This window comes from Atractosteus spatula, chromosome 22 (assembly GCF_055471065.1).
Source record: "Atractosteus spatula isolate fAtrSpa1 chromosome 22, fAtrSpa1.hap1, whole genome shotgun sequence".
In the NCBI taxonomy this organism is placed as follows: Eukaryota; Metazoa; Chordata; class Actinopteri; order Semionotiformes; family Lepisosteidae; genus Atractosteus; species Atractosteus spatula.
The window spans coordinates 4,783,371-4,809,981 of NC_142727.1; the positions used below are offsets into that span (position 1 = coordinate 4,783,371).

The following is a 26,611-nucleotide window of genomic DNA, read 5'->3' on the forward strand; positions in this document are numbered from 1 at the left end:
CAAGGCCTGGGGCAGAGCTCAATAGCCGTCTTGTAAACAGGGCAGAGACAGGCGGTGTCGGCTGGAGTCAGGCTGGAGTGTGGTGTCCTCTCGGCCGCGGCTCAGACGTCCGCTGCAGTGTGGGGGTACACCCGCGTACCCCACAGGGTCAGCTAGGGGATTTATAATACCCTCTGTCACGGGGGCATGAGAGCTGTGGGCTTATTCTTAGGTCCAGGAATGGGGGGAGATGTATTTCCTTACACTTTCTCTATCGGGAGGGCTCAGCTTTTCATTCCACTCGCAACCTTGTCGCTCGAAGGGCAGCATTCAGCAGTGTGCTGACAGTGCCAGGCTGGTAATGTGGTCAACATGCCATCACTTATCACAGTTCCCATAGCTTCACACAATGCCAGGTCTCACCGTGGCCCACAGTGCTTTTCCCAGTCGTATACTGCAGTAAGTTCAAAATGATTCCACACATCTCCAATCCGTCAAGATGATGTAATATCCCGTCTCGGAATCGCAGACACCAGCCCCGCCAGCCGGTCTGTCCAAGCAGGACTGGCCCATCCCTGTGGGCCGTTTTAAACTGATCCATCAGAGATCCCAGTGGCGTATTTGTCTCTGGATTTATTTGTAGTTATGATGTCTCCTTTGGAGTGTCTGTTACAGGGCTATTTCTGGCCTCTTTATCAGCCCCATGCAAACACAGGCGCACAGTCACTCTCTCTCTCCCTGCCTCTCTCGGCAGCTCTCTCTGTGCAGACCCTGCTGGTCGTTTCCACGAGGAACTCACCGCCGCCCTCTCTCTGGCCCGGGATGTCGGAGCGCACCATTCCTCACGCGTACCCCATGAGTGTGGAGTACGAGATGGCGTCTCCCAGCCGCATCTACGACCAGAACTTCGGGGAAGGTAAGGCTTCCTCCCGCCGTTCCGGGCTTGTGAACGTGCGTCGCGTCAGCGTGTGTACTGTGGCGGCGTGGTGCAGTGGAGCCATGAAACTGCATAACTCAAAAGCGCCCGGTCCTGGTGGAACTGGACGCTTTTCTTCACAGTGAAAGAAGGAACACGATATCCCAGCAGTGCAGGACCCCTCACATGGGATGGGTGACAGAGGGGCTTCACAACAGCTGGGCACACAGAGGGGCTTCACAACAGCTGGGCACGCAGAGGGGCTTCACAACAGCTGGGCGCACAGAGGGGCTTCACAACAGCTGGGCACGCAGAGGGGCTTCACAACAGCTGGGCATGCAGAGGAGCTTCACAACAGCTGGGCACACAGAGGGGCTTCACAACAGCTGGGCATGCAGAGGAGGTTCACAACAGCTGGGCATGCAGAGGAGCTTCACAACAGCTGGGCACGCAGAGGGGTTTCACAACAGCTGGGCACACAGAGGGGCTTCACAACAGCTGGGCACGCAGAGGGGCTTTAAAACAGCTGGGCATGCAGAGGGGCTTCACAACAGCTGGGCACGCAGATGGGCTTCACAACAGCTGGGCACACAGAGGGGCTTCACAACAGCTGGGCACGCAGAGGGGCTTCACAACCTTTTCTGTTCCTGCACAAAACTTAAATCTCCATCCATTCTGAGCAAAAACAAACCCACCAAGAGCCGACCCACAAGAAGAAGGAACACAAACCATCTGATCTAGCGCGCTGGTCTGTGGTCACTGGGGTCTGGGTTCAAATCCCCAGACTCATCTGCATCTGGTCTGGGTTCAAGTCCACAACGTGCAGAAACAGGGCAGTGCGGTGGCGCTGTGGCTACGGACCTGCGCCTGTGGCTGGAAGGTTGCTCGTTCGAATCCTGCGGCCAGCGGAGGAATCCTTCTCTGTTGGGCCCCTGAGCAAGGCCCTTAACCCCAACTGCTCCAGGGGCGCTGTATAAATGGTTGACCCTGTGCTCTGACCTCAAGCTTCTCTCCCTGTCTGTGCGTCTCATGGAGAGCAAGCTGGGGTCTGCAAAAAGACAAATTCCTAATGCAAGAAATTGTATAGGGCTAATAAAGTGATCTGATCTTAAACATATTTTACTAAATGACTGTAGCTTGTATGGGGCTATTAAATTGGATTCGATTCTTGCCAAAAGCTTAAGAAGCCATCTTAAAACTTTACCAGGGTATTGAAGGCCTGTCTGGGGGCATGATAGATAACTGGACATTATTTGAAAGTTGCATTTGATGAGGTAAGGCTGCAGGCAGGCAGGCTCACAGGCTTCGAGTCACAGCCAGACTGCCCCCTTGGAGTTGGCGAGGTGACGCCGTGAGAGGGAAGTGACAGATTAACCCACCCCCGACCTCCCCTGCTGTCGGAGGCACAGGCAGAGCTGTCACGCACACCAGCGTCCCATGAGCCGCACCGGTGCTCGTTCCTCAAGAGGCCGATGACATCGGGAGGCCTCCGGCGCCGCGGGGAAGCTGGGAGCCGCGGCGCGGCTGGCCCAGCATGTGATGTGTGCAGGGCACCCCCTGGTGGTAGAAGCTGTGAATTGCGGCTTGTCTCGCGCCTAACTTCCTTTAGACTCTTGGCGAGAGTTTCCCTTTGTGTTGACCTCCTGCTCTGGGGCAGCGTTGCATGAAGGAGTAAAAGGCTGAGAGGGAAGTAAAAACAGACGTCTGTCAGCAAAGGGGAATTCCCCGGGTTGGCCCGAAAATAAACCGCCTTCTTACATCCCTGGAAGTCTTGGGAACAGAGCAGCCAGCCTGGCAGCACGTTGAACCCCCTATTAAAAGCTTTTGTTCAGCGTGTCTCTTGCTGGCGAATCCAGACTCCAGAGGAGGAGTAGAAGCTGAGGCATCGCGCTGGTCACCCCAGGGTCAGCCGGATTGATACCCTGGCTTGACAGGGGCATCACCCGCTCCCCGCGACCGACCCTTCCCCCCGGAGACAAGGGCCTGCATCGGCCCCCGGTGTGGGTCTCAGGTTTCCGAACCCGTCCTCTGCTGGGGATGAGGAAGTCTCGCTGCGCCAAAGGGAATGGAATTTGTGAGAAATGTATTCAAAAAACATATTAAGATCAATACATTAAGTGCACACCACGACTTTCCATTGTAATGACTCTGAAGCAGGCCTGCCAAATAGCATCAGAGCCTTTGTGCTTGGTAGGTGGTTTACGCTGGTAAAAGAGACGCGACCCTGACCAGTGTCGTCTGTGAACCTTTAGAGATAAACTTTCAAGGATCAGCTACAAGCGAAGAGGCTTTGTACACAGCCTTACAGAGGCACATTGCCAGCGTCCTGACTCTGTTATTACACACATAACTGCACATACACCATACTCAATTGTAAATCCTTTATCACGAGAAGGATTTTTTATTGTTTATTGCCAACAAACAGTGTACAACATGGCAGCAGCTATATCACCCTGCAGCTCCCAGCTGACAGCCCATTGAAGCTCAGCAGGTGTGAAGCTGCTCTCTCTCGCCCCCAGGCCTGTCGCCTCAGGACGTCCTGGCCCCGACCCTGTACCACGGCTACTACATCCGCCCGCGGCTCAACAAGCAGCTGGAGCGCGGCTTCTCGCAGGTGGACAGCGGCGACGACTGGTTCCGCGTGCTGCTGGACGTGTGCCAGTTCACGCCGGACGAGATCGCGGTCCGCACCGTGGACAACCTGCTGGAGGTGAGCGGTCAACACGCCCAGCGGCTGGACCAGCACGGCTTCGTCAGCCGCCAGTTCAGCCGCACCTACATCCTGCCGCTCGGCGTTGACCCGCTCCTGGTGCAGGTCACCCTCTCCCACGACGGCGTCCTGTGCGCCGAGGCGCCCCGGAAGGCTGCGGATGTCAAGCCCACCGTCCGCGAGCTCCAAGTCCGAGTGGAGGGCGGGGAGAAGCAGCACAAGGAGGCGGGGAAGAGCACGTGAACCCCTCCCACACTGGCAGGGCTGGGGCGGGGCTTTGTTGTGGCTGGGGCGGGGCTGGGTGTGGTAGGGGCGGGGCTAGGTAAGGCTGGGTGTGGTTGGGGCAGGGCTGGGGCGGGGCTGGGTGTGGCTGTGTTGTGGCAGAGGCTGGGCTGGGTGTGGTTGGGGCGGGGCTATGCGAGGCCGGGTGTGGCTGGGGCGGGGCTGGAGAACCTGCAGTCCTGCTGGAGGCCTGGGGGGTTGGCAAACCTGCTGATATTACCAGGATCTCTAATCACTCAAGCTGTGCATCATGTTCTTTGAAAGGAGGCGTGTGTTTTATTTCCTGATGAGCAGACTCCAGTGTGGGTGTGTAATAGCCCTCAAGGCTGTGTTGTGTCCTGGAAAGCATGCCTAAAAAAATTTGGCAGCGGATGTTGTATTATTGCATTACATTAATAAATGTATTATTCTTACAAAATGACAGTAGCAAACTCATTCAAGAAGAACCGCTTGTTATGCATGAATGTGTTTGACTAGTTAATAGGGTAATATTTATAGTACCCTTCGCCAGTTAAAGACATGTATTTCCCTCCATCAAAAAACAAACTCTGTTGTGAAGTGGAAATCATGACTGGGCAGCTGCTGAAAGAAGCCTCTCATCTCCTGGCCTGACTCACTATCCACTGATTAGACCAGACTCACAGTCCACTGATCAGGCCTGACTCACTGTCCACACTGTCCACTGATCAGCCCCGACTCACTGTCCACGCTGTCCACTGATCAGCCCCGACTCACTGTCCTCACTGTCCACTGATCAGCCCCGACTCACTGTCCATGCTGTCCACTGATCAGGCCCAACTCACTGTCCACGCTGTCCACTGATCAGCCCCGACTCACTGTCCACGCTGTCCACTGATCAGCCCCGACTCACTGTCCACGCTGTCCACTGATCAGGCCCAACTCACTGTCCACACTGTCCACTGATCAGGCCCACTTCAGTGTCCACACTGTCCACTGATCAGCCCCAACTCACTGTCCACACTGTCCACTGATCAGGCCCACTTCAGTGTCCACACTGTGCACTAATCAGCCCCAACTCATTGTCCACACTGTCCACTGATCAGCCCCAACTCACTGTCCACACTGTCCACTGATCAGCCCCAACTCACTGTCCACACTGTGCACTAATCAGCCCCAACTCATTGTCCACACTGTCCACTGATCAGGCCTGCCTCACTGTCCTCATTGCCCACTAATCAGCACTGACTCACTGTCCACTGATCAGGCCCGACTCACTGTTAACGCTGTCCACTGATCTGGCCCAACGCAGTGTCCACTCTGTCCACTGATCAGGCCTGACTCACTGTCCACTCTGTCCACTGATCAGGCCTGACTCACTGTCCACACTGTCCACTGATTTGGCCTCCTACAGAAATGTAGTGCTCCTCCGAGCCACACTAGCAGGGCCTCATTTAGAGTGCTGTGTAAAGTGTGGTCACCGCATTACAAAGAAGAACACTCCTGCTCTGGAATCAATCACATACATTTCTAGGCTGAAGGGAATGTTTTACAATGGCAGGCCAAAAATGAACATTTTTTAATCTTTAAACACAGAAGACTATGAGTGGAAGCAGATTTAGGCGATTATCCAAGTTTTTACTTGAATCTTCCACAACTTCATACCTACCAAAGCCCAGGTGTGTCTGATTCAACACCCCCCTGCCATTACGCCATAGTCAGCTGCCATCTTGGCTCAAGGCCATACCATGGTCTGAGCCAAGATGGTGGCTTCCCCATAGGGAGTTCACTATGAGAAAGGCACAGTGTGAAAAAGACAGTGCCTTATGAGTGTGTGGAAAAGGCTCTTAGTCTTTCATATCTCCAGCAGTGACATAAACGTACCCATAGTGGAAACACATCCGAGGAGAAGAACAACAGAGAAGGAAGGAGAAGTCTCAGACCACTCTGTGTATTGTTGCTGTGTGGAAACTGCGCTCCCTGGACCACATTCTGTGCACTCTGCAGGCTATCCCTAAGCAGCCGACTCAGCCTGGCGAAGACAGGAAGAGAAGAGAAGCTGATTCGACCTTATTGATTTGACCTTTAGGTGCTGGGGTAGCTGATTTATACAGAAAGACCAGGAAGAATCCAGCCAAGACATTTACTGTCGTCTGAGCGTGTCATAACAGTGTTTTGGCCTTGTGCAAATACCCTACAGCTGAGCAGGCTGGGAGAGAGAGAGAGAGGTCTTCTCTGACCCTGAGGAAAAACGGGCTGTTCATAAGTCACTCATTAGCCTAAGAGAGAAAAAAAAAAATTGTCGTGAGAAAAAACAAGATCTAACTGCGAAAGAAGCTGTTTTTATTCACAAGTTCCCAAAATAACTTCCCACCCGGCGGAAGATTTAAAAAACGTCACTGTGGTCGGTTTTTATTTCGATTTTTTTTTCCAGGGTATCATTAAACAACAGCCTTCTGTTTAGATAAACACTAATGTCATGTCGCCAGCGGGTGATTTCGGTGTGGTATTTAAAAAGACTTCACGGCTTTAGTGCTGTGCTTATCTTGACCGCAGGGGGGCGCTGTTAGCCCCGCTGCCGTTCCCATGCCAGTGCGCTGCACCTGTGCGGGAATGCGTCGTGACTTTCAAGAACTGGGAACAAGGAAACGGAATAACTCCGACCTCTTTTGAGTCAGACCTTAAAAAGCATGAATTGTTATGGGAAACCGTATTACCAAAGGAGTGGATAAGTAAGTTTCACGTTTTAACTCCCTTTTTTCCGACTGCAGACTGTTTTCAGAGGAGAGTTTTGGCACCTGCTAGGTGTTTTGTGAGAAACCTGCGCCGCCCTTTTTAACCAACAAACCGGGGCTGTTTTACCGTGCTTTTCTCAGCGCAGCTTATCGACACAGCTGTTGTTTCCGAGAGCCGTGTTGATTTCATGGATACACAGCCTTTTTACTTACATTAAACACATGGTAAAGTAAAAAAAAATAAACGTCGGGCTGAGAATTAGAAGCGACGAACGTTTTGAATTTCTTCGTTAGTACAGAGAAGCTCCGTGGTGCGAGATTAGTATGTGTTTGGTTTTTAACTCTTAACTCTTAGCGTTGACCTGAAGTCGGCGATACTCGACGGCGCTCTGGGGGGGGGGGGGGTAAACTAGCTGTGTGTGACTACAGGTCAGTAGCTCAGTTAAACAGAGTCGACGGAGTTCAGCAGCTCCCTTCGCGTGTGAGTTTCGGTGGTGGGAGCTGGGTGTTGTTACACGGGCTCGCAGAAGAAGCCCTTTCTTCCAGCCTCGCAGTGAATCTCATTCTTACTGGCGACGCTTTGATATTCGGTTCTTGGCTGAACCTCCCCACCTGTCAGTCGGGCTGATCAGATAAGGTACAAGAAGAGCTCTCTTCCTGTCCCTGTAACATGTCGGTGATCCAGACAGCCTGTGCGGCTGCCAGCCTGCAGCTGAATGTGAATGGTGAACGATCTCATCGTCCGTCGTCAATTTGTTTTGGATGACTCTGGAATACCGATTGATTCAATAATATGTTTCTGTTGCATTTTAGGCGGGGGCTGAAGTCTCCAAATAAAAAAGATCAAAAGAAAGGTGAGAATATGTGGGTTTTTTTTTAAAGAAATTGTGTGGCACAGTCATCTTGCAGTATTCAGGAGAAAGATCTGCCTAACTGGGGACGGAGCTACAGAAATCGCTGCCACAGGCTGGCCAGAGGCTCAGCACTCCCAGGTCTGTCTGAAGCAGCTGGCCCTGGAGGAGTTACTTAGCAAGGGGGTGAAGAAGCCCAGGGAGCAGCACCCTGCTGCTGCAGCGCCTGGCAGGTGTGACAGGTGCAAGGCCTGTCCTGGAGAGTAGGAGACACAGCAGCACAGCTTTGACAAACACTCATGTGTTCCTCCGGGTAGAAGCAGCTTTAAACCAGTGGTACAGTATGTCTCTGTGGCACATAGACACTGAAGGGCAGAGAGTTTGATGACATCACTGGTGCTGATGGGCAGAGTGCCCTATGATGTCACTGGTGCTCAAGAGCAGAGCGCCTGATAACGTCACTGGTGCTGATGGGTAGAGTGTCCTATGATGTCACTGGTGCTCAAGAGCAGAGCACCCTATGATGTCACTGGTGCTGATGGGTAGAGTGCCCTATGATGTCACTGTTGCTCAAGAGCAGAGCGCCAGATGACGTCACTGGTGCTGATGGGTAGGGTGCCCTATGATGTCACTGGTGCTCAAGGACAGAGCGCCTGATGACATCACTGGTGCTGAATGACGATGAAGATGAGCTTTTTATCCAACCAGCCAGGCTGCATCTGTGCCATTATCCACAGATGCAAATCATGTCATATTTGTGTATTTTTCGTTTCCCTTACAGATGGAAAGGCTGACCTCTCACAACAGGTTTGGCAACAGGTGTCCCTCATTCTGTCGTTGGCTTCCTGAACTGCAAGCTCTGGTGGTTCTTCATTTCTACAGCCTTTCCTTTGTCTTCTTTGTGTAATGCAACGCCTTTGTGTGTGGCAGTGTGGAGCTGTGGTCAGGATCATTGACTGATAACAGGAAGGGTTTGGGTTCGAATCCTTGAGGCACTGCGGTTGTACCTTTAAGGTACTCCACCTAAATTGCTCCAGAAAAATACCCAGCTGTATAAATGGGTGCAAATTATGGGGATAAAAGCATCCATGTGGTAGAAGTGATACACTACTCTATTACTAGTGATTTACTCTATTACTCTCTGTAGCTCTGCTCCTGGGGTATTTTCTGTCCTTTCTGTCCTGTCAGTAGATTAGGAGCCTCAGCATTGCACGCTGAAGCTGTACCTCTGCATTTACAGAGCCGGCCACCGTGTGGCGCTGTTGGCATTAAAAGTCTTTGGAATGACTCAACGCCGTGTTCTCAGAATGAATCCAGTTCTCATTCAGGTTACTTACAAGTTCTTAAAAATAATCCCTAACATTTGGGAGGTTTTATTGCTTTCTCTGAAAATGGAGTGGCAAGAAAAATGGAATTTCTGCCTGGCAGAATTAATTGGACTTTAAATTGTGGTGATTTTTTTCCCTATATTTTCTGTGCGTGTGGGCCTGTGCTCTCCTCTCCCTGCCAGTAACTCGTTTTTGCTTGTCTTTAGTTTCCTGCTTGCTTATCGGTGTTTCAAGACCCCCACTCGGTCTCCATATCTGTGTTCTGGTGTGGAGTGGAGAGTTGGGCTGGGGGCTCCTTGCACCTTCTGAAACGCAGCGCGACTCCCTCCCTCCCTCCCTCCCTCCCTCCCCCCCTCTGTCCTGAGCAGGAAGAAGCCCACATGTACGACGCGGTGGCCGAGATGCCGATCTACTCCGTGGTGAACAAGCGCAGCAAGGCTGGGGGCCAGAGGCAGGAGGAGCTGCACTACGCCGAGATCCAGGTGCTGCAGGGGCCCCCCTCCTCCAGCAGGGGGAGCAGCGCGCCCGCGCTCCGGCAGAGCGGCAGCACGGAGTACGCCACCATAGACTTCCAGCCGCCGCCCCCGCCCCCGCCCCACGGCCCCCCCCGCAAGGCGTCCGGCCCCCCGCGGGCCGCCAGCGCCAGCACCAGGGCCAGGACTGCCGCCAAGCCCGCGGAAATCCGCATCCCCTCCGGCACGGTGAAGAGACCCGCCCCCAGGCCCCAGCCGCGGAAGGGCACGCTGGTGTAGCGCCCTGCCCGGAGCTGGAATGGCCTGGGCTCTGGCAGCTTTCCCCCCGGCTGTACGAGCAAGGCCAGGCCTCTCCGGGCTCCTGCTCCGCCGCCCGACGGCACCCTGATTGTCGCCGCAGAGCACCCCCGCTTCAGCCGCGGCCAGCCGGCTCTTCCGCCGGCGCAGCTCCAGCTCCCCCCAGTGGTGGTGGAGGGGAGCGCGGCCCTGATCCTGGCAGAGGCGCTTGTGCTCGCAGGAACCTCCTCTGATTGGCCAGCGGCCCCAAGAGCCCTTAGGAGGCGCCGAGTGTGTGCGAGCCAGGCAGCCCTGGCAGGTGAGCTGAAGCACACGGACGAGGAGGGGGGCCGCTGGGCCTGTCCTGCTCGTTCGATTGCGGGTGACTGGTTGAGGATCCTGTCCAGCCTCGTGAGCAGGAGCTGAGAGCTGATCTTCGTTTCGCTGCTGGCAGACTGTGTCCCTGTCCTCTGTCCTCACGCTCTTGGTACAGCGCGGTGGGAGTGCGTCGCGTGCCGCGCTCTGGGGCCGCGCAGACGGGCCGCGGTGCTTTGAAGACGCCTACCTGACGGACAGGGTGGCAGGCGTGACGCAGGCGGGGCTGACGTGGAGACTGCACCCCTCTCGAACACACAACGGCTGGCCGTATGCTGACTTTTGGAGTCAGGATACTGCCTCCTGTTGGGGTGCGGGGGGGGGTTCATGCGGGACGGGGGCAGTGGGGCAGAACCGGACTGGCGGGAGACTGGTGCCAGAAACGAGAGCTAAAGGCCTCCCATGTTTCATCTGACTTGCTGAGGCCTGAGTGAGCTGGAAATTTGGTTCCTCGTAATAAAGCTGGAAGTATGTACAGTACGTGGTGGTGATGCCACCTATTTAACATGATCGAGTTCTCATTACTGCAACACAGATTTAAAACTAAACAAGAAGTCAGCTGTCATGACATTGCAGGCCTAATTGAATACTGCTGCATATTGTAATTCTGAGAGCAGAAGGCAGAAGGCAGAAGGCAGAAGCAGAAGGCTGTTCTTTACACAAAGAGTTGTGGGGGGTTGGAACAAGCTGATCAGCCATGAAGTCAAAGTTGATATTCTGGCATTTTTTTGAGAAATGACTGAGTAACCCCTCGATTATTTACTAAGAACCAAAGAAGCTAGACTGCCTCCTCTGAACTGGGACTTTTCTGATGTGTCAGTGTCCAGAGTCATGGCCTCTCCTAACAGATTCTTTTAGGAAGCTAAAACAATACGACTAAAATGTGCTGGTTGAGTTCAGTTGGTTCCCTTCCTGTCAGTAATCAAATCAAGGTTAAAAACAGTCTTTTGTTGTTGGTTGTGTCTTTCTGCAGAGGCAGCTTGTGTTGCTTGTGTGGTGCTTCAGGGACTAACCAGTATCTGTGAGGCTCATTCCAAAATAACATAAAGACAGTTTCGTGGCTGAGTGTGCTTGGAAATTGAACAAGGACTCATCTAGGTTGCCTTTACAGCATTAAAATTGCTCTAGTGGGGTGGAAGACAAGAAATCAGAGCCCGGTCCAGACTGGAGGAGACACCAGCTTCAAGGCCTTTTATCCAAAATATCCGTCAGTCTGTTTCGTTAAGAGTTTAACTTCTACAATTGTTTCTGTTTGAAATTGTGTAAATAGATCAGGAGATTTTGTGTAATTGTTAATAAATAAAAGGAAGTGCAGTGTTTCAGTACAGTGGTCTTTTTGCACTGCTGAAAGACCCAACAGAATGATTGTAATAGAAGAATGTCACTGTGCTTTAATTTTTAATTATTTTTAAAATGATATGTATGTGTTTCTTTGCTATAAAGTAGTATAAAATGCTATAAAATGTCAACAGCCTTGAGTTACATTTTGTTTCTCCTAAAAGTCTCTGCTCTGCTACTTTGGACATTAATATGTGGATATATCTTGCCAGCAGCTGTATCACCCTGCAGCTCCCAGCTGGCAGCCCCGCTGGAGCTCAGCAGGTGTGAGCCTGGCCAGTACCTGGATGGGAGACTCCTGGGAAAGCTGAGGCTGCTGCTGGAAGAGGTGTTAGTGGGGCCAGTAGGGGGCGCTCACCCTGCAGTCTGTGTGGGTCCTAATGCGCCAGTATAGTGACGGGGACACTACACTGTAAACAGGCGCCGTCCTTCGGATGAGATGTAAAACTGAGGTCCTGACTCTTTGTGGTCATTAAAAATCCCAGGGTGTTTCTCGAAAAGAGTGGGAGTGTTACCCCAGTCTCCTGGCCAAATTTCCCCCTGGTCTTTACCAGTCATAGCCTCCTAATAATCCCCATCTCTGAACTGGCTTCATCACTCTGCTCTCCTCCCCACTGAGAGCTGGTGTGTGGGGAGAGGACTGGAGCATCATCCAGGTGGGGCTGCACACTGATGTGGGTGGAGGGGATCCCCATGACCTGTAAAGAGCTTTGAGTGGAGTGTCCAGAAAAGAGCTCTAGAAGTGTGAGGAATTGGTTGCAGGAAAGACTTGACAGAACGGGGAACTTGAGGATAAGAAAACTGGCTTCATATATTAAGTGCTCCATGTGTAGCGTACGCCATGAGATTTTTAAAATCCAATGGCTTGAAGAACTCCTGCAGTCTTGTTTTTGTAGGCTCTCTTTCAGAGAGCTGCGTCTGTGCGGACAGCAGGGGAATAAGGAAGTCTGCTCCCTTTTACAGGGTCTCTGAGCCTCTTACTCCAGAAAGAAGCCCGGATTATCCTTCTACTTCAATCACAGCCTCCACCAGGCCTCGATGAGTTTTTACACCTCTCAGCTCTGCACAGACTTCAGCTTTTCACACCCCTTTCCCGGATCTTTCCTGGATCTTTCCTGGGGACACTTTCTCACCTCCTCTGTCTTTTGTTCTCCCGCGCTCCGTATCGTCGCTTTCAAACTCGGATTCAAAGAGCTGCCATTGGCATGACTGAAGGAGGACGGTGTTGCCGAAGCAGAGGCAATTAACACAACATCTCCAGTGCAAACATATCGCTCTCTGCTCCTTTCTCACACACAGGAAGAAGGTTCAGCCGTCGAAACGTTTCCCTTTTCTTTCTTTGCTTCTTTCGTCCTACTTTTCAGCGGGGAATCGACCCTTGCTTCGGTTTTTCGCAGGTTGGAAACTACTTTTCTCTGGCCTGGGTCTGGAAAAAGTATCTGTAAACCGAGGGCACATTACACAGCGCATTTCCCTCTTATTATTTCCATCAGACACAGTGGCCATCGGGGAGAGGGGGGGAGAGAGCGATGCAGAGGTGATGTGTGAGCTGTTTCGCCGGCCTGTGTCTGCTTAATTGCTCAAGTTCCTCACGGCCGCCTGGTGTTGCAGGCTTGGTCGCCATAGAAACCTGCCGCCCGTTGCTGAAAATTGCACCACAGGCCAGCGCCGTGATAACAATTTCCCCTTTTCGAAAAAAAACAAACGAAGATACGTTTTGAACTGCCACCGAGGGCCTTTTTTTTTCTACAAAGAAGAATCAAAACGGCTGTGCTCTCGGGTGAAAAAAGCGTGCCTGTCCGCATGAGGAAGGTTCGCCGTCTGTGTGTGAGTAAATCGTGCGGCATTATAAACTCCGCGATCGCTGCGGAGCTGACGGCGCACAACCTCTCTTCCGATGGGTCTGGCGCTCGTTTGTGTCCAAGTTGCCGCCGTGTGGCCGCGGGCGTAGCTGTACCTCTCGAGTATTTCAACCATCGATATTAAACCCACTACCGCTTTCTCCCGAGACTGAACCAAGAAGCGGCGTTATACGCAGAAAAGCCGTTGATTCGTGTTGCAGGATGCGCTCGCATGTGTATCCACTAATAAATCTGGTCGGGCAGTAAGTAATGGTGAGTGTAAAAACAAAAGTTTCCAAAAAGGCGAGTGTAGAGCAGGGTACTCTCCTGCACGTCGGCAATGCGGGGTATCAAACCGACCGTCCTATTAAACCGACACCAGACGTGACAGTATCCCAGTTTAGGGAGATTAGTAACTAATCCGGGATTTAGACACCTGAGCGCCAGCTCAGGACCCGGACGCGGTGCCGGGGGGCCGGGCGTCGAGAGAGGACGCTCAGAAAGCGCTGTTTCTTGCAGGGGCCGGCGCTCGGAAACGCGAGCCGGGCTCGGAGCCAGCCATGACCACGAACACGCCCGCAGAGGGCTCGGTGAGTACCCCGCGGGGACGGGCGCTGCGGCCGCTGCCAGGGCGGGACAGAAACGGAAAGTGTGGTTTTTGGGGGGATTGCAGATGTCTTTGTTTCCTTCAGGAGTGAAGGTCTTATGTCGCATTTGTTTTGGTTTAGTGTTGGAGCTGGGGTAGACGTTTATCAATGCAGTGGACTCAACGCATGTCCTTGTGTTTAGAAAGGCGCTTTATAAATAAAAGTTGTTATTGTTATTATTAGACACCCACAGCCGGCCTGGCTGTAGTGTTGTGAATCATATGAGAGGCGGCCATTCTGCCTATCAAACCCACTAGCTGGTAGTTAGATCAGATCTCATCCAGCCATTTCTTGAAAGAAGCCAGGGTATCGAGTTCAACAGCTTGGATGGGCAGCTTGTTCCACACTCCCGCCAGCTCTTTGTGTAAAGACGCTCCCCCCTGTCCTCGGTTTAAAATGCACTTCCCTGTAGTTTCCTCCTGGGCCCTCTGGTCCGCTGGCTTGACGTTTGAGGTGTTTGAATACGGTTGTATGAGGGGCCGTCATGGTCTTCTCTCTTCCGGACTGAAACAGCTTCAGTTCCTCCAGCCTGCCAGTGTAGGAACTGGGGACTTTGTTTTTTTTAAATTAATCACCTCACTGCTGTTTCTTTCAAGAACATGAAATGATCTGGCCTCTTTCTTGGATGAAGCCAAAGTATCCTCATGATGGGGCAGCTTGTTCCACACTCCCAGCACCCTCTGTGTACAGACATGCAGCAGAGAGGCCAGGCCTCAAGGGTGAGGTCTGCCGGCCGGGTTGGCGCTGTGTAGGAGAGTTTATTCTCGTAGCTCCTTTAGGTAATGCCCTTTTTCCCCCCCCAGAGGGATAGCTGTGTGGATATTGTGTGGAGCACAGCGCAGATCTGGTTAATGGGGATTTGTTTATTTTGGCTGTAGGTCTTTGAGAGGCAAAAGATTTTGTGCCTCTTGAATGATAAATTGATCTAATGTGTTATTTTTCAAACCAATGGTAGTGCATCAGGGACATAGAGTCCTTTATTTTTAATTGATTATTTATTCATTCCAATTCTTGAGGCCTCCCAGTGGTGAAAGCCACCTGTCCCCTAATCGCCTGTGTCTCAGCAGAGCCACCCCTGAGCCAGGATTAGCCCAGGAGCCCTCAGGAGACACCGCTCTGTCCTTCTCCATTAAAAAGCCCATTTGCGTTTTTCGGGATGATAACAGAAGAAATGATCTAGACACAGTGAAATCTAGATGAGTTGCAGTTTCTAGAGCCTCACTGCTTTCTCGTTGGAACGTTTAGAGCTGGTGGTTCTCTTGATGTTGACTGGAAGTCTCACTGATGGGTCTACATGTCTGATACAGTAATAAAAAAAATCAGCGGTGGTATCGCATTTGACCGCCAGGTGGCGCCAAAACACTAAACTAAAAAACGAAAACATTAGTTCTGAGTGGCAGAACAGTTGGTGGTTGTATTGACTCACTGCTGTCCTGCCTCTGTGATTGTACAGCAGCAGTCACTGTCAGCAGGTCTTCATCAGGGTGTGTTGCTCACTGGGGACGTCAGAGCGAGTCAGGTTCTGTCATGATGCTCAGGAGAGAACACAGGCGTGGCCTGGCGAGGAGATCTGTGGGTGACAGGCTGTCAGCAGTGGAGCAGTGAGGCTGGCGGACCTGCCCGGGGGGAGGAATTTAGGTGAAAGGAGGAAGGATGTGGTTTTATGCTGAGCAGCTCATGTGTGTGTGAGAGTGTGTGTATGTATGTGTATAGTACATGCTTTTGATTGTGTGTCTGTGTGCATCTTTGCGTGTGTGTGTGTACACATGACTGAGCGCGCGTGTCTCTATCCTAGTGCATGTGTGAATGTTTGCACATTTCTGCATGCGTGCATGTATGTGTGAGTATGTGTGTGCGTGAGTGTGTTTGTGTGCGTGCAAGAGTGTGTGCATGAGGGTGTTTGCACCTGTGCACATGGGTGCACTTGTGTATGTGTGTGTGTGCGAGTATGTGTGCGTTTGAGTAAGTTAGAGTGGTTATGTGCACTTGTGTGTGTGCACTTGTGTGCATGTGAGTGTGTGTGCACTTTTGTGTGTGTGTGCCCTTGTGTGCGTGTGTATGCGTGAGTGTGTGTGCACTTGTGTGTTTGTGCGAGTGTGTGTTTGTGTGTGCACTTGTGCGTGCAAGTCTGTGTGCGCGTGTATGTGCGAGTGTGTGTTTGTGTGTGCACTTGTGCGTGCGAGTGTGTGTGCACTTGTGTATGCAAGTCTGTGTGTGCGTGTATGTGCGAGTGTGTGTTTGTGTGTGCACTTGTGTGTATGTGCGAGTGTGTGTTTGTGTGTGCACTTGTGTGTATGTGCGAGTGTGTGTGCATGCGTGCGTGTGTGTATGTGCGAGTGTGTGTGTGTGCACTTGTGTGTGTGAGTGTGTGCAGTGTTTGCCCCGAGCTCTGCTGATGACAGTGCTCCGTGTGGCGTACAGCAGTCAGAGTTTCTGTGTCTGTGTTTTTCCTTTTTAAGTTTTCCGTCGTCAGCTGGATTTTTCCACTGGAGTCACGCCGGCTGGGAGGCACCGAGCTTCCCGCAAAGCGCAGCTTTTAAAGTCGGCTCGAACCCGTGCTCTCCTGCCTGGACTCGGGCTCGAGTTCACCACGGTCGCACAGGGTCTCAGGGTGGGAGGGGGGCAGTTCTGGGGGCTGAAGAAGCGGGGGGGGGGGGTCAGATGAAGCCTGTGGCCCGGATGGCGCGGGTTCGAGCCTGAGCAGTGGCGCCCAGCATGGGGCATGTGTCTCGTTGGCATATCCGTCCGGAAGGCTGTTCCCCCAGCCTGTCCTTCACGCGCCAGCCTGGAGCTGTAATCCCACACGCCGGCCCTGGAGCTCAGAGCTCGCTGGTCTCCAGATGTCCTGCAGAGGATTACTGACCCTGCGCTCACAGCAGCTCAGCTCTGGGCTCTCGCTCGCTGTCCAGACCTGACTGCCCTCAGGAGCTCCTCAGGGAGGAAGTGAGCGGGGGAGCCATATCTGTGCTGCACACGACCACGAGCGAGGCCTCGTGTGAGCAGGCTGTGCGGCGCTCCTTTCCGTCCCCCTGACGTTCCCCCAGGCGGCCCGTAAGAAGACCCGTGGGACAGGGCTCGGCCCGGGACAGGGCTCAGGTCAAACCGTGAGCTTGTTCTGAGGCACAGGAGGGCAGCCTGGCACAGCCCAGGAGAGCCTGCTCAGGGGCTTGTGTGCTACTTTTTTATCTGAGCCTTTTTTCACATTTTCAGCCTCTGTCATACAAAAACATCAACCAGCCTGAACTACTATCCGATTATGTTGGGTACCAGCTGAGTTTTTATTTTTTAAATGATACGTGTTTGGTGAATTCTGTCTAAACAATCTTTAAGCACTGTTAACAAACCGAGAATGCAGAAGATGGCTCCCTCTCAAATTAGCCTGGGCTGTTTTTAAACCCACCCTTCAGCCTCCTGCCTAATTGACTTCAGAAACCGCACTTGCACAGCAATTAGACACAGCGAGCGCGCGGCTGTCCCGCCCGCCCCGTGCCCGCCGCTGCTGCGGTGCGCGCGCCGGCCGGCCGGGGCGTCGCCATGACGACGCGGGCTCGGCCTCGCAGCTGCAGCAGCAGCAGCAGCCGCGGAGCGAGCAGCCGGGCACGCGCAGTGCGCGCCCCCCGCGCCAGCCCGTATCCTGTTTCGCGTAGCGGGGCTGCGCCGCCGCACAGATGGGGCAGTAGCGGAGAGACGGGCTGGTTGGAGCCTCTCCTTTGTGTCCGGCGCAGCCGTCGCAAACTCCCCCGGGTTCCGCACGTTTTCCCGAAAGCAGCCCGGGCACCGCGCCGGGATGATCGCGTCGCTGTCCCGCGGGAATCTGCTGGATGTGCTTCAGGAAGGTTTCAATGAGGTAACGTTTTCACTGGCCGAAACCATCCGCCTGGCTTAGTTCATGAAGTACTGGCGCCGGTGCGATCACGTTATTATAAAATCCATTAAAAACACATCGTGTGTTTCCCGGCTGCGGCTGCAGGAGGGGAGCCGAGTTCGGGGTGAGCAGCCGTCTGTCACATGCGTGTGTTTTGTGGGGGCTCCGAGCAGGAGGGGTAGGGTCAGGACGGACCGGGACCCCCCTTGGTGGGGTTTTGTACCCCCCGCACTTACTCTGGTAACCGGCTTTGAAGGTGACGCAGCTGCGTGAACTTTTTAAAATTAAGGAGTGTGGATGTGCGCGCTGTAGCCGCCGTGCAGGAACTGTCTCGCTGCTGCCGGTGGGGAGGCTGACAGCGCAGGGCAGTGCCGGGGGTTCGAGCGTTTATCTCGCAGGGAGCTGGTCTGCGCCTGTAGTCCCGCAGTGACGGCCCGGGCAGACCGGTGGGCACACAGGTCTGTGAGAGCAGAAGCACACCTGGGGTCCCTGCGAGCCGTCTGGCCCGGTCTCGCCTCTCAGTGGGCCGGCAGGGGCACCCCGGCGCCTCTTCTGTCAGCTGGCCCCCTGCGCCCCAGTCTCTGAGGCCTGTGGGGGGGAGTCGGTCTGCACAGTCGTCTCTCCGATAAGAGTGTTCCCCCCCCAACCCTAACCCGCGGTGCACAGGTAACTGGTGAGAGTCAACTCTCGGGGTTCCCCATCCTCAACTCGGCCACTTCCCTTCTCGGGGTCGGCTACCTCCAATTTGGCTACCTTTGGCAGCCAGCAGCCATATCACCCTGTAGCTCACAACTGGCAGCCCCCCATGGAGCTCAGCAGGTGTGAGCCTGGCCAGTACCTGGATGGGAGACTCCTGGGAAAGCTGAGGCTGCTGCTGGAAGAGGTGTTAGTGGGGCCAGTAGGGGGCGCTCACCCTGCAGTCTGTGTGGGTCCTAATGCCCCAGTATAGTGACGGGGACACTACACTGTAAACAGGCGCCGTCCTTCAGATGAGACGTAAAACTGAGGTCCTGACTTTCTGTGGTCATTAAAAATCCCAGGGTGTTTCTCGAAAAGAGTAGGGGTGTTACCCCGGCGTCCTGGCCAAATTTCCCATTGGCCCTTACCAATCATGGCCTCCTAATAATCCCCATCTCTGAACTGGCTTCATCACTCTGCTCTCCTCCCCACTGAGAGCTGGTGTGTGGGGAGAGGACTGGAGCATCATCCAGGTGGGGCTGCACACTGGTGGTGGTGGTGGAGGGGATCCCCATGACCTGTAAAGAGCTTTGAGTGGGGTGTCCAGAAAAGCGCTCTATAAGTGTAACCAATTATTAATTATTATAATTATTATTACCTCCCTTATCGGGGTCCCCCCCTCCCCAGCTCGGCCGTCTCCCTTGGCGTCGGGGGGTGGAGTTGGTTCGTCTCCGCGGGGGGCTTTCCCAGGGTTCAGCTGGAGTCGCGGCGTTCGGCGTGTCTGAGTGACGGGAAGCCCAAAAAAGACAGCTTCAGGTGAAAAAACACCCCCAGGAGCCCGCCGAACAGGGACGTCTGGCGGCAGTATTGTTCCAGGTGAGAGGGAGACGGCAGACGCAGGCGCAGGGACGGGACTGAGGCTGAGCCGCTTCCCAGCGGACTGGAAACCAGCGCCCAGGACGCTGAGAGCTGCCGACCGCCCCAGTCCAGTGGATTAGTCCGTGTGCAGCTGCAAGACCAGACGTCGCGCTTTTCTGCAAGAGCGCCGCCCTGCAGGCTGCTCTGTTCCCCGTGTGGCGCGGATCTGGAAGCGGCTGCCAGGCCCTGGGGTGAGATCGGCTCCCCGGGGTCTCGAATCTTCGATCGCTAGGAGACTCGAACCCCACGCCAGGGCTGTGGGGGGCTCGGGCTCCTCCCGCCTGCAGCCGCGAGGAGGAGAAGCTCTCGTCTCTGGCCCCCGTCCGTCTCCTGTGTGTGATCTGGCCTGGGAAGTGAAGGGTTTCTGCCCGGCAGGATAAATCCACAGTTTCTGGGCAGTAACATCTGGAATGTTTGTGTGCCCTGAATACGGGATTACAGATCGTCTTACATCAGCTCCCAGCTGTACGCCTCGTCGGCGTGCTCCCTGCTTAGTGATCCCGGCCTCTGTACGCGCAGGGGCTGAAGACTCCCGCTGAGCAGCCGTTTGACCCGTTCCAGGTGTTTGTGATGCGCCGCTGAAGCCGGAGCAGGCACTCACAAGCGGGCTTTTCAGCGGCACGCCTGCGTGCGCTCAGAGCAGGCAGCGTGGAGACATTCGCCGCCCGCCGTTGGTTTTGTCCCAGCGTCCTGGTGCACGCCTGGCACGGGCTAAACTGCTGCTGTCCGAGGAGCAGGAGCAACAGCAGGTTGTGCGTCAATCTGTGACGATCCGCAGGACTGGGACTGATCGATCCAGCCCCACCTGGATGATGCTCCAGTCCTCTTCCCGCACACCAGCTCTCAGTGGGGAGGAGAGCAGAGTGATGAAGCCAGTTCAGAGATGGGGATTATTAGGAGGCCATGACTGGTAAAGGCCAGGGGGGAATTGGGCCAGGACACCAGGGTAACACCCCGACTTTTTTCAAAAAACACTCTGGGATTTTTAATGACCACAGAGAGTCAGGACCTCAGTTTTATGTCTCATCTGAAGGACGGCGCCTTTTTACAGTGTAGTGTCCCCATCACTATACTGAGGCATTAGAACCCACACAGACTGCAGGGTGAGCGCCCCCTACTGGCCCCACTAACACCTCTTCCAGCAGCAGCCTCAGCTTTCCCAGGAGTCTCCCATCCAGGTACTGGCCAGGCTCACACTGCTGAGTTCCAGTGGGGCTGCCAGCTGGGGGCTGCAGGGTGATATGGCAGCAACTCCGAGAGACTCTACCGTCCTGGCTCCCTGTGCCTCTGGAGCAGGTGAGGGGCTCCAGACTGCTGCGTCACCGACCAGGAACCAGCTGCTTCCTGGCTCTGGAAGGATGGAAGCTGCCATTTTTAGAACAATCGGAATTCGCCCTTTCAGTCATGGCGGTAAAACAGATGCCAGAAAGTGGAAAAGAAAATGAATTACGGTAACAGTACTGAGTGGGCCTGCTGTGGCCCCGTCAAGGGGTCCCCCGCCTGGCCAGCTGGCAGGGGTCCCTCACCAGCGGCGCTCTGCCGAAAACAGGGACCGCCGCTCACAGGGCTGGACCCAGGAGACGGGCCGACCCGCGCCTGTGTAAGAGCTCAGCGGCGTGGCGGAGGGGGTGCAGCGTCCCGGGCACGTCCCCGGCTGCCGCTCTCCCGCCTGGAGCAGACCGCGTGTGGGTGCGGAGCCGAGGACCAGCCCCTCGTCTCTGCCCTGGTCGGGCCGCAGTGCGTGTGAGCGGCACTGGACACGCGCCCAAGTCCGCGTCTCCGCTGTCCCGGGGCTGTGAGCGGTCCTGTGCTGACCTGGCGCCAGCACGGCAGTTTCAGCAGGCGGGGGATTTGCGCTGTCAGAAGGAGAGAGGGCTGAGCACTGATCGCTAAAGCCTCTTTCTCGGCTGACAGCGCAGCAGGCACGAGGACGGGCTGAGCACACTGAGCCCCAAAAGGCCGTCTCCTCGTCTCCCGCTGGACTGGGGGAGCGTCGTTCCTCTCTGATCGCCCCCTCGCCTGCTGCTCGTGCCCTTCAGGTGCAGGACAGCAGCGCTGAGACTCCCCTCCCGATGTGGCGCAGCTGCTGTGAGGGAGGAGGGGACACTGTCCGCTTCCTACTTCCTCACTGTCCCAGATGGGGAATTGGCACTGCAGGCAGGCAGGAGACCTGACTGTAATATATAATTATACAACACGCGTAATACAGCACAAACACATGAGCAGACGACAGCTAGAAAGAGTGCAAAAGATGAGAAAAACAAGGTAGCAGCTTTAGGTCATCCAGTTTAGAAAGACAAAGTTAATCAGTGTGTGAGATGGATACAGTGGTGCTAGAAAGTTTGTGAACCCTTTAGGATTTTCTGAATTTCTGCATAAATGTCACCTAAAATGGGATCAGATCTTCATCTAAGTCATAAAAATAGATAAAGAGAAGCCCATAAAACAAATAACTCGCAAAAGGACATACTTTTTCATTCCATTTATTGATCAAGATGATCCCACGTTAAATGCCTTTGTCGGAAGAAGTATGTGAGCCTGTGCTTTCAGTAACTGGTGTGACCCCCTTGAGCAGCAATGACTTCACAGTAACTGTTGATCAGTCCCGCCCGTCAGCTTGGGGGAATTTTGGCCCATTCCTCCTTACAGAACTGCTTCAGCTCCGTGATGCCGGTGGTCTTTCTTGCATGAACTCCCAGCTTCAGCTCCTGCCACAACATTTCTATTGGATTAGGGTCTGGACTTCGACTCGGCTGTTCCATTTCTTCGGCTTCAGCCATTCTTTGGGAGACGGGCTTGTGGGTTTAGGGATGTTGTCTTGCTGCATGACCCACCTGCTGTTGAGCCTCAGTTCACGGACGGGTACCCTGACGTTGTCCTGTGGAATTTGCTGGTACAATCCAGAATTACAGTTCCATCAGTGATGGCAGGCCGTCCTGTTCCCGTGGCTGCAAAACAGCCCCAAACCATGATACTGCCACCACCGTCTTTCACGGTTGGGATTAATAATAATAAGAATAATATCACTTTATTAACCCTTTACAATTTCTTGCATTAGGAATTTGTCTTTTTGCAGACCCCAGCTTGCTCTCCATGAGACACACAGACAGGGAGAGAAGCTGGGGGTCAGAGCACAGGATCAGCCATTGTACAGCGCCCCTGGAGCAGTTGGGGTTAAGGGCCTTGCTCAGGGGCCCGACAGAGTAGGATTCCTCTGCCGGCTGCGGGATTTGAACTGGCAACCTTCCGGCCACAGGCGCAGATCCTGAGCCACAGCGCCACCACTCCGCCCTGGTTATAGTCTTTTGTTGGAATCCAGTGTTTGGTTTTCGCCAAACATATTGTTTCTCATTTGGGCCAGAAAGTTCTATTTTCAACTAATCCGTCCACATAACACTCTTCCAGTAGTCTTCTGGCTCATCCAGGTGGTCTTGAGCGAACTTTAAATGGGCAGCAATGTTCTTCTCAGAGAGTCGTGGCTTCCTCCTCGCTATGCTTGTTCAGCGTTTGCCTGATGGCGGACTCATGAACCCTGTCATTAGCCAGTCCAAGAGAGGCCTTTGTGATCTCCCGGAATATTATATGCCTTTCTCCTGGAGTGATTTTAGTTGGACGGCCGCTCCTGGGGAGAGGAACAATGGTGTTGAATTTTCTCCAGTTGTACACTGTCTGCCTGACAGTGGATTGGTGAAGCTCAAAGTCTTTAGAAATCATTTTGTTACCTTTTCCAGGCTGATGAGCATCAACAACTCTTTTTCTGAGGTCCTCAGAAATCTCCTTTTGATCAAGGCATGGCGTGCGTTCACAAACCCGTGTGGTGAAGACCAGACTTAGGTAGTGAAGACTCAGGTTTATGTTTTTTAAATAGCGCAGGGCCACCTGATTATCATCCCATTGATTGACTCTAATTATCCCCTTAACTGAACTGATAATACTTTTTCCGACTTTAATGTGGGATCATTTTGATCAATGAATGAATGAATGAATGAAAAGGTATATGCTTTTGTGTGTAATTTGTTTTATGGGGTTCTCTTTATCTATTTTTATGACTTAGATGAAGATCTGATCACATTTTAGGTGAAATTTATGCAGACATTCAGAAAATCCTAAAGGGTTCACAAACTTTCTAGCACCACTGTACATAAGACATAAGCATGATGAAAAAATGAAGGATTACAGTCAGTTGTCCAAATTCATCAGGTTAAGATCAGATTAGTTCTTTTATACTTAAATCTGGGTAGTCTGAACAGGCGCCCTGATGGATGGAGTTCAAATTCGCTGTGCAAGGGGTGATCATGACAGTCATGGATCATATTTAGGTTTGCCTTCTGCACTGGTTGTTTGGTATAGATGCGCTGATGACTTGCTGGCAGCCTTCACTCTCCTGCTCGGTCTGTTTTTATTGGGTGGGCTCAGGTTACCGAACCAGTCTGCCACAGTGCTGCACCTGTGGGCCTCGGAGCACTGCGCCGTCCAGAATGGCGCCCCCCCAGGCTCGTCGTATCGTGGGCGTCCAACCTTTCTACTTGTAAATGTGTGCGTCCATCCCATGTGAGGACATCCAGCGTCCCTGCCTGTGCTGCGGCGTGGGCGCCTCTCAACAGGACTCTGTGTTTCTCTGTGGTTCAGCAACAGCTGCAGGCGTACGTGTCCTGGGTGAACTCCCAGCTGAAGAGGAAGCCCGGCCTGCAGCCTGTCCAGGACCTGAGGCGGGACCTGCGGGACGGGGTCGTCCTGGCCCACCTCATCGAGATCGTGGGTGAGTCCCCCGTCACGCGCCGCCGCACCGAGTCTTCCTGGCTCTGCGTCACGCTCCAGTGTCATGCGCTTCCCCCCCCCCCCACAGCGGGCGAGCTCCTGGAGGGCGTCCACTACAGCCCGGCCGACCCCCAGGAGATGCGGGAGAACGTGGAGAAGGTCCTGCAGTTTGTCGCCTCCAAGCGCATCCGCATGCACCAGACCTCCGCCCGGGGTGAGTGCGCCGTCCTGCTGGGGACGCAGCATCGCTGCCCCGAGAGACAGGCCAGCTCTGCAGCTGCCCGTGCAGGGACTGCAGGGTCAGTGCGGTATCTGGGCTGTATTCAGGCTGTATTTAAGCTGCAGTGAGAGGGGCAGTGCTGCAGGGCTTGGACAACACTAACCTTTGTGGGAACTTTGCACCTCACTCTGTGCTGAAATAGCTCGAGCTGTGCTGGTCTGACACTGTGCTCTGTGCTGTAACACAGCTGTGCTGGTCTGACGCTGTGCTCTGTGCTGTAACAGCTGTGCTGGTCTGACGCTGTGCTCTGTGCTGTAACACAGCTGTGCTGCTCTTACACTGTGCTCTGTGCTGTAACACAGCTGTGCTGGTCTGACGCTGTGCTCTGCACTGTAACACAGCTGTGCTGGTCTGATGCTGTGCTCCGTGCTGTAACAGCTGTGCTGGTCTGATGATGTGCTCTGTGCTGTAACAGCTGTGCTGGTCTGAGGCTGTGTTCTGTGCTGTAACAGCTGTGCTGGTCTGACACTGTGCTCTGTGCTGTAACACAGCTGTGCTGGTCTGACGCTGTGCTCTGTGCTGTAACACAGCTGTGCTGCTCTTACACTGTGCTCTGTGCTGTAACACAGCTGTGCTGGTCTGACGCTGTGCTCTGTGCTGTAACACAGCTGTGCTGGTCTAACGCTGTGCTCTGTGCTGTTACAGCTGTGCTGGTCTGATGCTGTGCTCTGTGCTGTAACGCAGCTGTGCTGGTCCAATGCTGTGCTCTGTGCTGTAACAGCTGTGCTGGTCTGACACTGTGCTCTGTGCAGTAACACAGCTGTGCTGCTCTTGCACTGTGCTCTGTGCTGTAACAGCTGTGCTGGTCTGATGCTGTGCTCTGTGCTGTAACAGCTGTGCTGGTCTGACCCTGTGCTCTGTGCTGTAACACAGCAGTACTGGTCTGATGCTGTGCTCTGTGCTGTAACACAGCTGTGCTGGTCTGACACTGTGCTCTGTGCTGTAACAGCTGTGCTGGTCTGACACTGTGCTCTGTGCTGTAACAGCTGTGCTGGTCTGACGCTGTCCTCTGTGCTGTAACACAGCTGTGCTGGTCTGACGCTGTGCGCTGTGCTGTAGCACAGCTGTGCTGGTCCAACGCTGTGCTCTGTGCTGTAACACAGCTGTGCTGGTCCGATGCTGTGCTCTGTGCTGTAACAGCTGTGCTGGTCTGACGCTTTGCTCTGTGCTGTAACACAGCTGTGCTGGTCTGACGCTGTGCTCTGTGCTGTAACAGCTGTGCTGGTCTGACGCTGTGCTCTGTGCTGTAACAGCTGTGCTGGTCTGAGGCTGTGTTCTGTGCTGTAACAGCTGTGCTGGTCCGACGCTGTGCTCTGTGCTGTAGCACAGCTGTGCTGCTCTGACGCTGTGCTCTGTGCTGTAACATAGCTGTGCTGGTCTGACGCTGTGCTCTGTGCTGTAACACAGCTGTGCTGGTCTGACGCTGTGCTCTGTGCTGTAACAGCTGTGCTGGTCTGACGCTGTGCTCTGTGCTGTAACGCAGCTGTGCTGGTCTGACGCTGTGCTCTGTGCTGTAACGCAGCTGTGCTGGTCCAATGCTGTGCTCTGTGCTGTAACAGCTGTGCTGGTCCAATGCTGTGCTCTGTGCTGTAACAGCTGTGCTGGTCTGACGCTGTCCTCTGTGCTGTAACACAGCTGTGCTGGTCTGATGCTGTGCGCTGTGCTGGTCCAACGCTGTGCTCTGTGCTGTAACACAGCTGTGCTGGTCCGATGCTGTGCTCTGTGCTGTAACAGCTGTGCTGGTCTGACGCTTTGCTCTGTGCTGTAACACAGCTGTGCTGGTCTGACGCTGTGCTCTGTGCTGTAACAGCTGTGCTGGTCTGACGCTGTGCTCTGTGCTGTAACAGCTGTGCTGGTCTGAGGCTGTGTTCTGTGCTGTAACAGCTGTGCTGGTCTGACGCTGTGCTCTGTGCTGTAGCACAGCTGTGCTGGTCTGACGCTGTGCTCAGTGCTGTAACAGCTGTGCTGGTCCGACGCTGTGCTCTGTGCTGTAGCACAGCTGTGCTGCTCTGACGCTGTGCTCTGTGCTGTAACATAGCTGTGCTGGTCTGACGCTGTGCTCTGTGCTGTAACACAGCTGTGCTGGTCTGACGCTGTGCTCTGTGCTGTAAAAGCTGTGCTAGTCTGATGTTGTGCTCTGTGCTGTAACAGCTGTGCTGGTCTGATGCTGTGCTCTGCACTGTAACACAGCTGTGCTGGTCTGATGATGTGCTCTGTGCTGTAACACAGCTGTGCTGGTCTGTGCTGTGCTCTGTGCTGTAACAGCTGTGCTGGTCTGATGCTGTGCTCTGCACTGTAACACAGCTGTGGTGGTCTGATGCTGTGCTCCGTGCTGTAACAGCTGTGCTGGTCTGATGATGTGCTCTGTGCTGTAACACAGCTGTGCTGGTCTGTGCTGTGCTC

At 54.0% G+C, this 26,611-nt stretch overlaps 3 protein-coding genes across 7 annotated transcripts in view; all 3 read left to right on the forward strand.

Annotated features, from left to right (window-relative positions):
* Nucleotides 1-706: 706 nt before the first annotated feature.
* Nucleotides 707-4,305, forward strand: hspb2 (heat shock protein family B (small) member 2). The gene is made up of 2 exons (XM_088940025.1): nt 707-895; nt 3,415-4,305. The coding sequence occupies exons 1-2, from the start codon at nt 802-804 to the stop codon at nt 3,846-3,848; spliced, it is 528 nt and encodes a 175-aa protein (XP_088796151.1). The 5' UTR covers nt 707-801; the 3' UTR covers nt 3,849-4,305.
* A 2,111-nt stretch (nt 4,306-6,416) lies between these two features.
* Nucleotides 6,417-11,352, forward strand: LOC148816688 (uncharacterized). Of its 2 annotated transcripts, none has more exons than XM_088939981.1 (4): nt 6,417-6,577; nt 7,394-7,434; nt 8,213-8,238; nt 9,128-11,352. In XM_088939981.1, the coding sequence occupies exons 1-4, from the start codon at nt 6,546-6,548 to the stop codon at nt 9,509-9,511; spliced, it is 483 nt and encodes a 160-aa protein (XP_088796107.1). In that variant the 5' UTR covers nt 6,417-6,545; the 3' UTR covers nt 9,512-11,352. The 2 variants fall into 2 exon arrangements, with proteins under 2 accessions (XP_088796107.1, XP_088796106.1); XM_088939980.1 differs by having other exon boundaries at nt 6,455-6,577; nt 8,213-8,250.
* A 1,630-nt stretch (nt 11,353-12,982) lies between these two features.
* LOC148816689 (dixin-like) overlaps nt 12,983-26,611 on the forward strand; it is a 50,993-nt gene continuing 37,364 nt past the window's right edge. For 2 of the 4 annotated variants that reach the window (XM_088939975.1, XM_088939977.1), the window contains exons 1-3: nt 17,497-17,556; nt 23,800-23,929; nt 24,017-24,142. In XM_088939975.1, the coding sequence (XP_088796101.1) occupies nt 17,497-17,556; nt 23,800-23,929; nt 24,017-24,142 (316 nt within the window). Of the gene's footprint in view, nt 13,049-13,581; nt 13,653-17,496; nt 17,557-23,799; nt 24,143-26,611 lie in introns of those variants that run through there. The other 2 variants (XM_088939976.1, XM_088939973.1) reach the window with 2 other exon arrangements.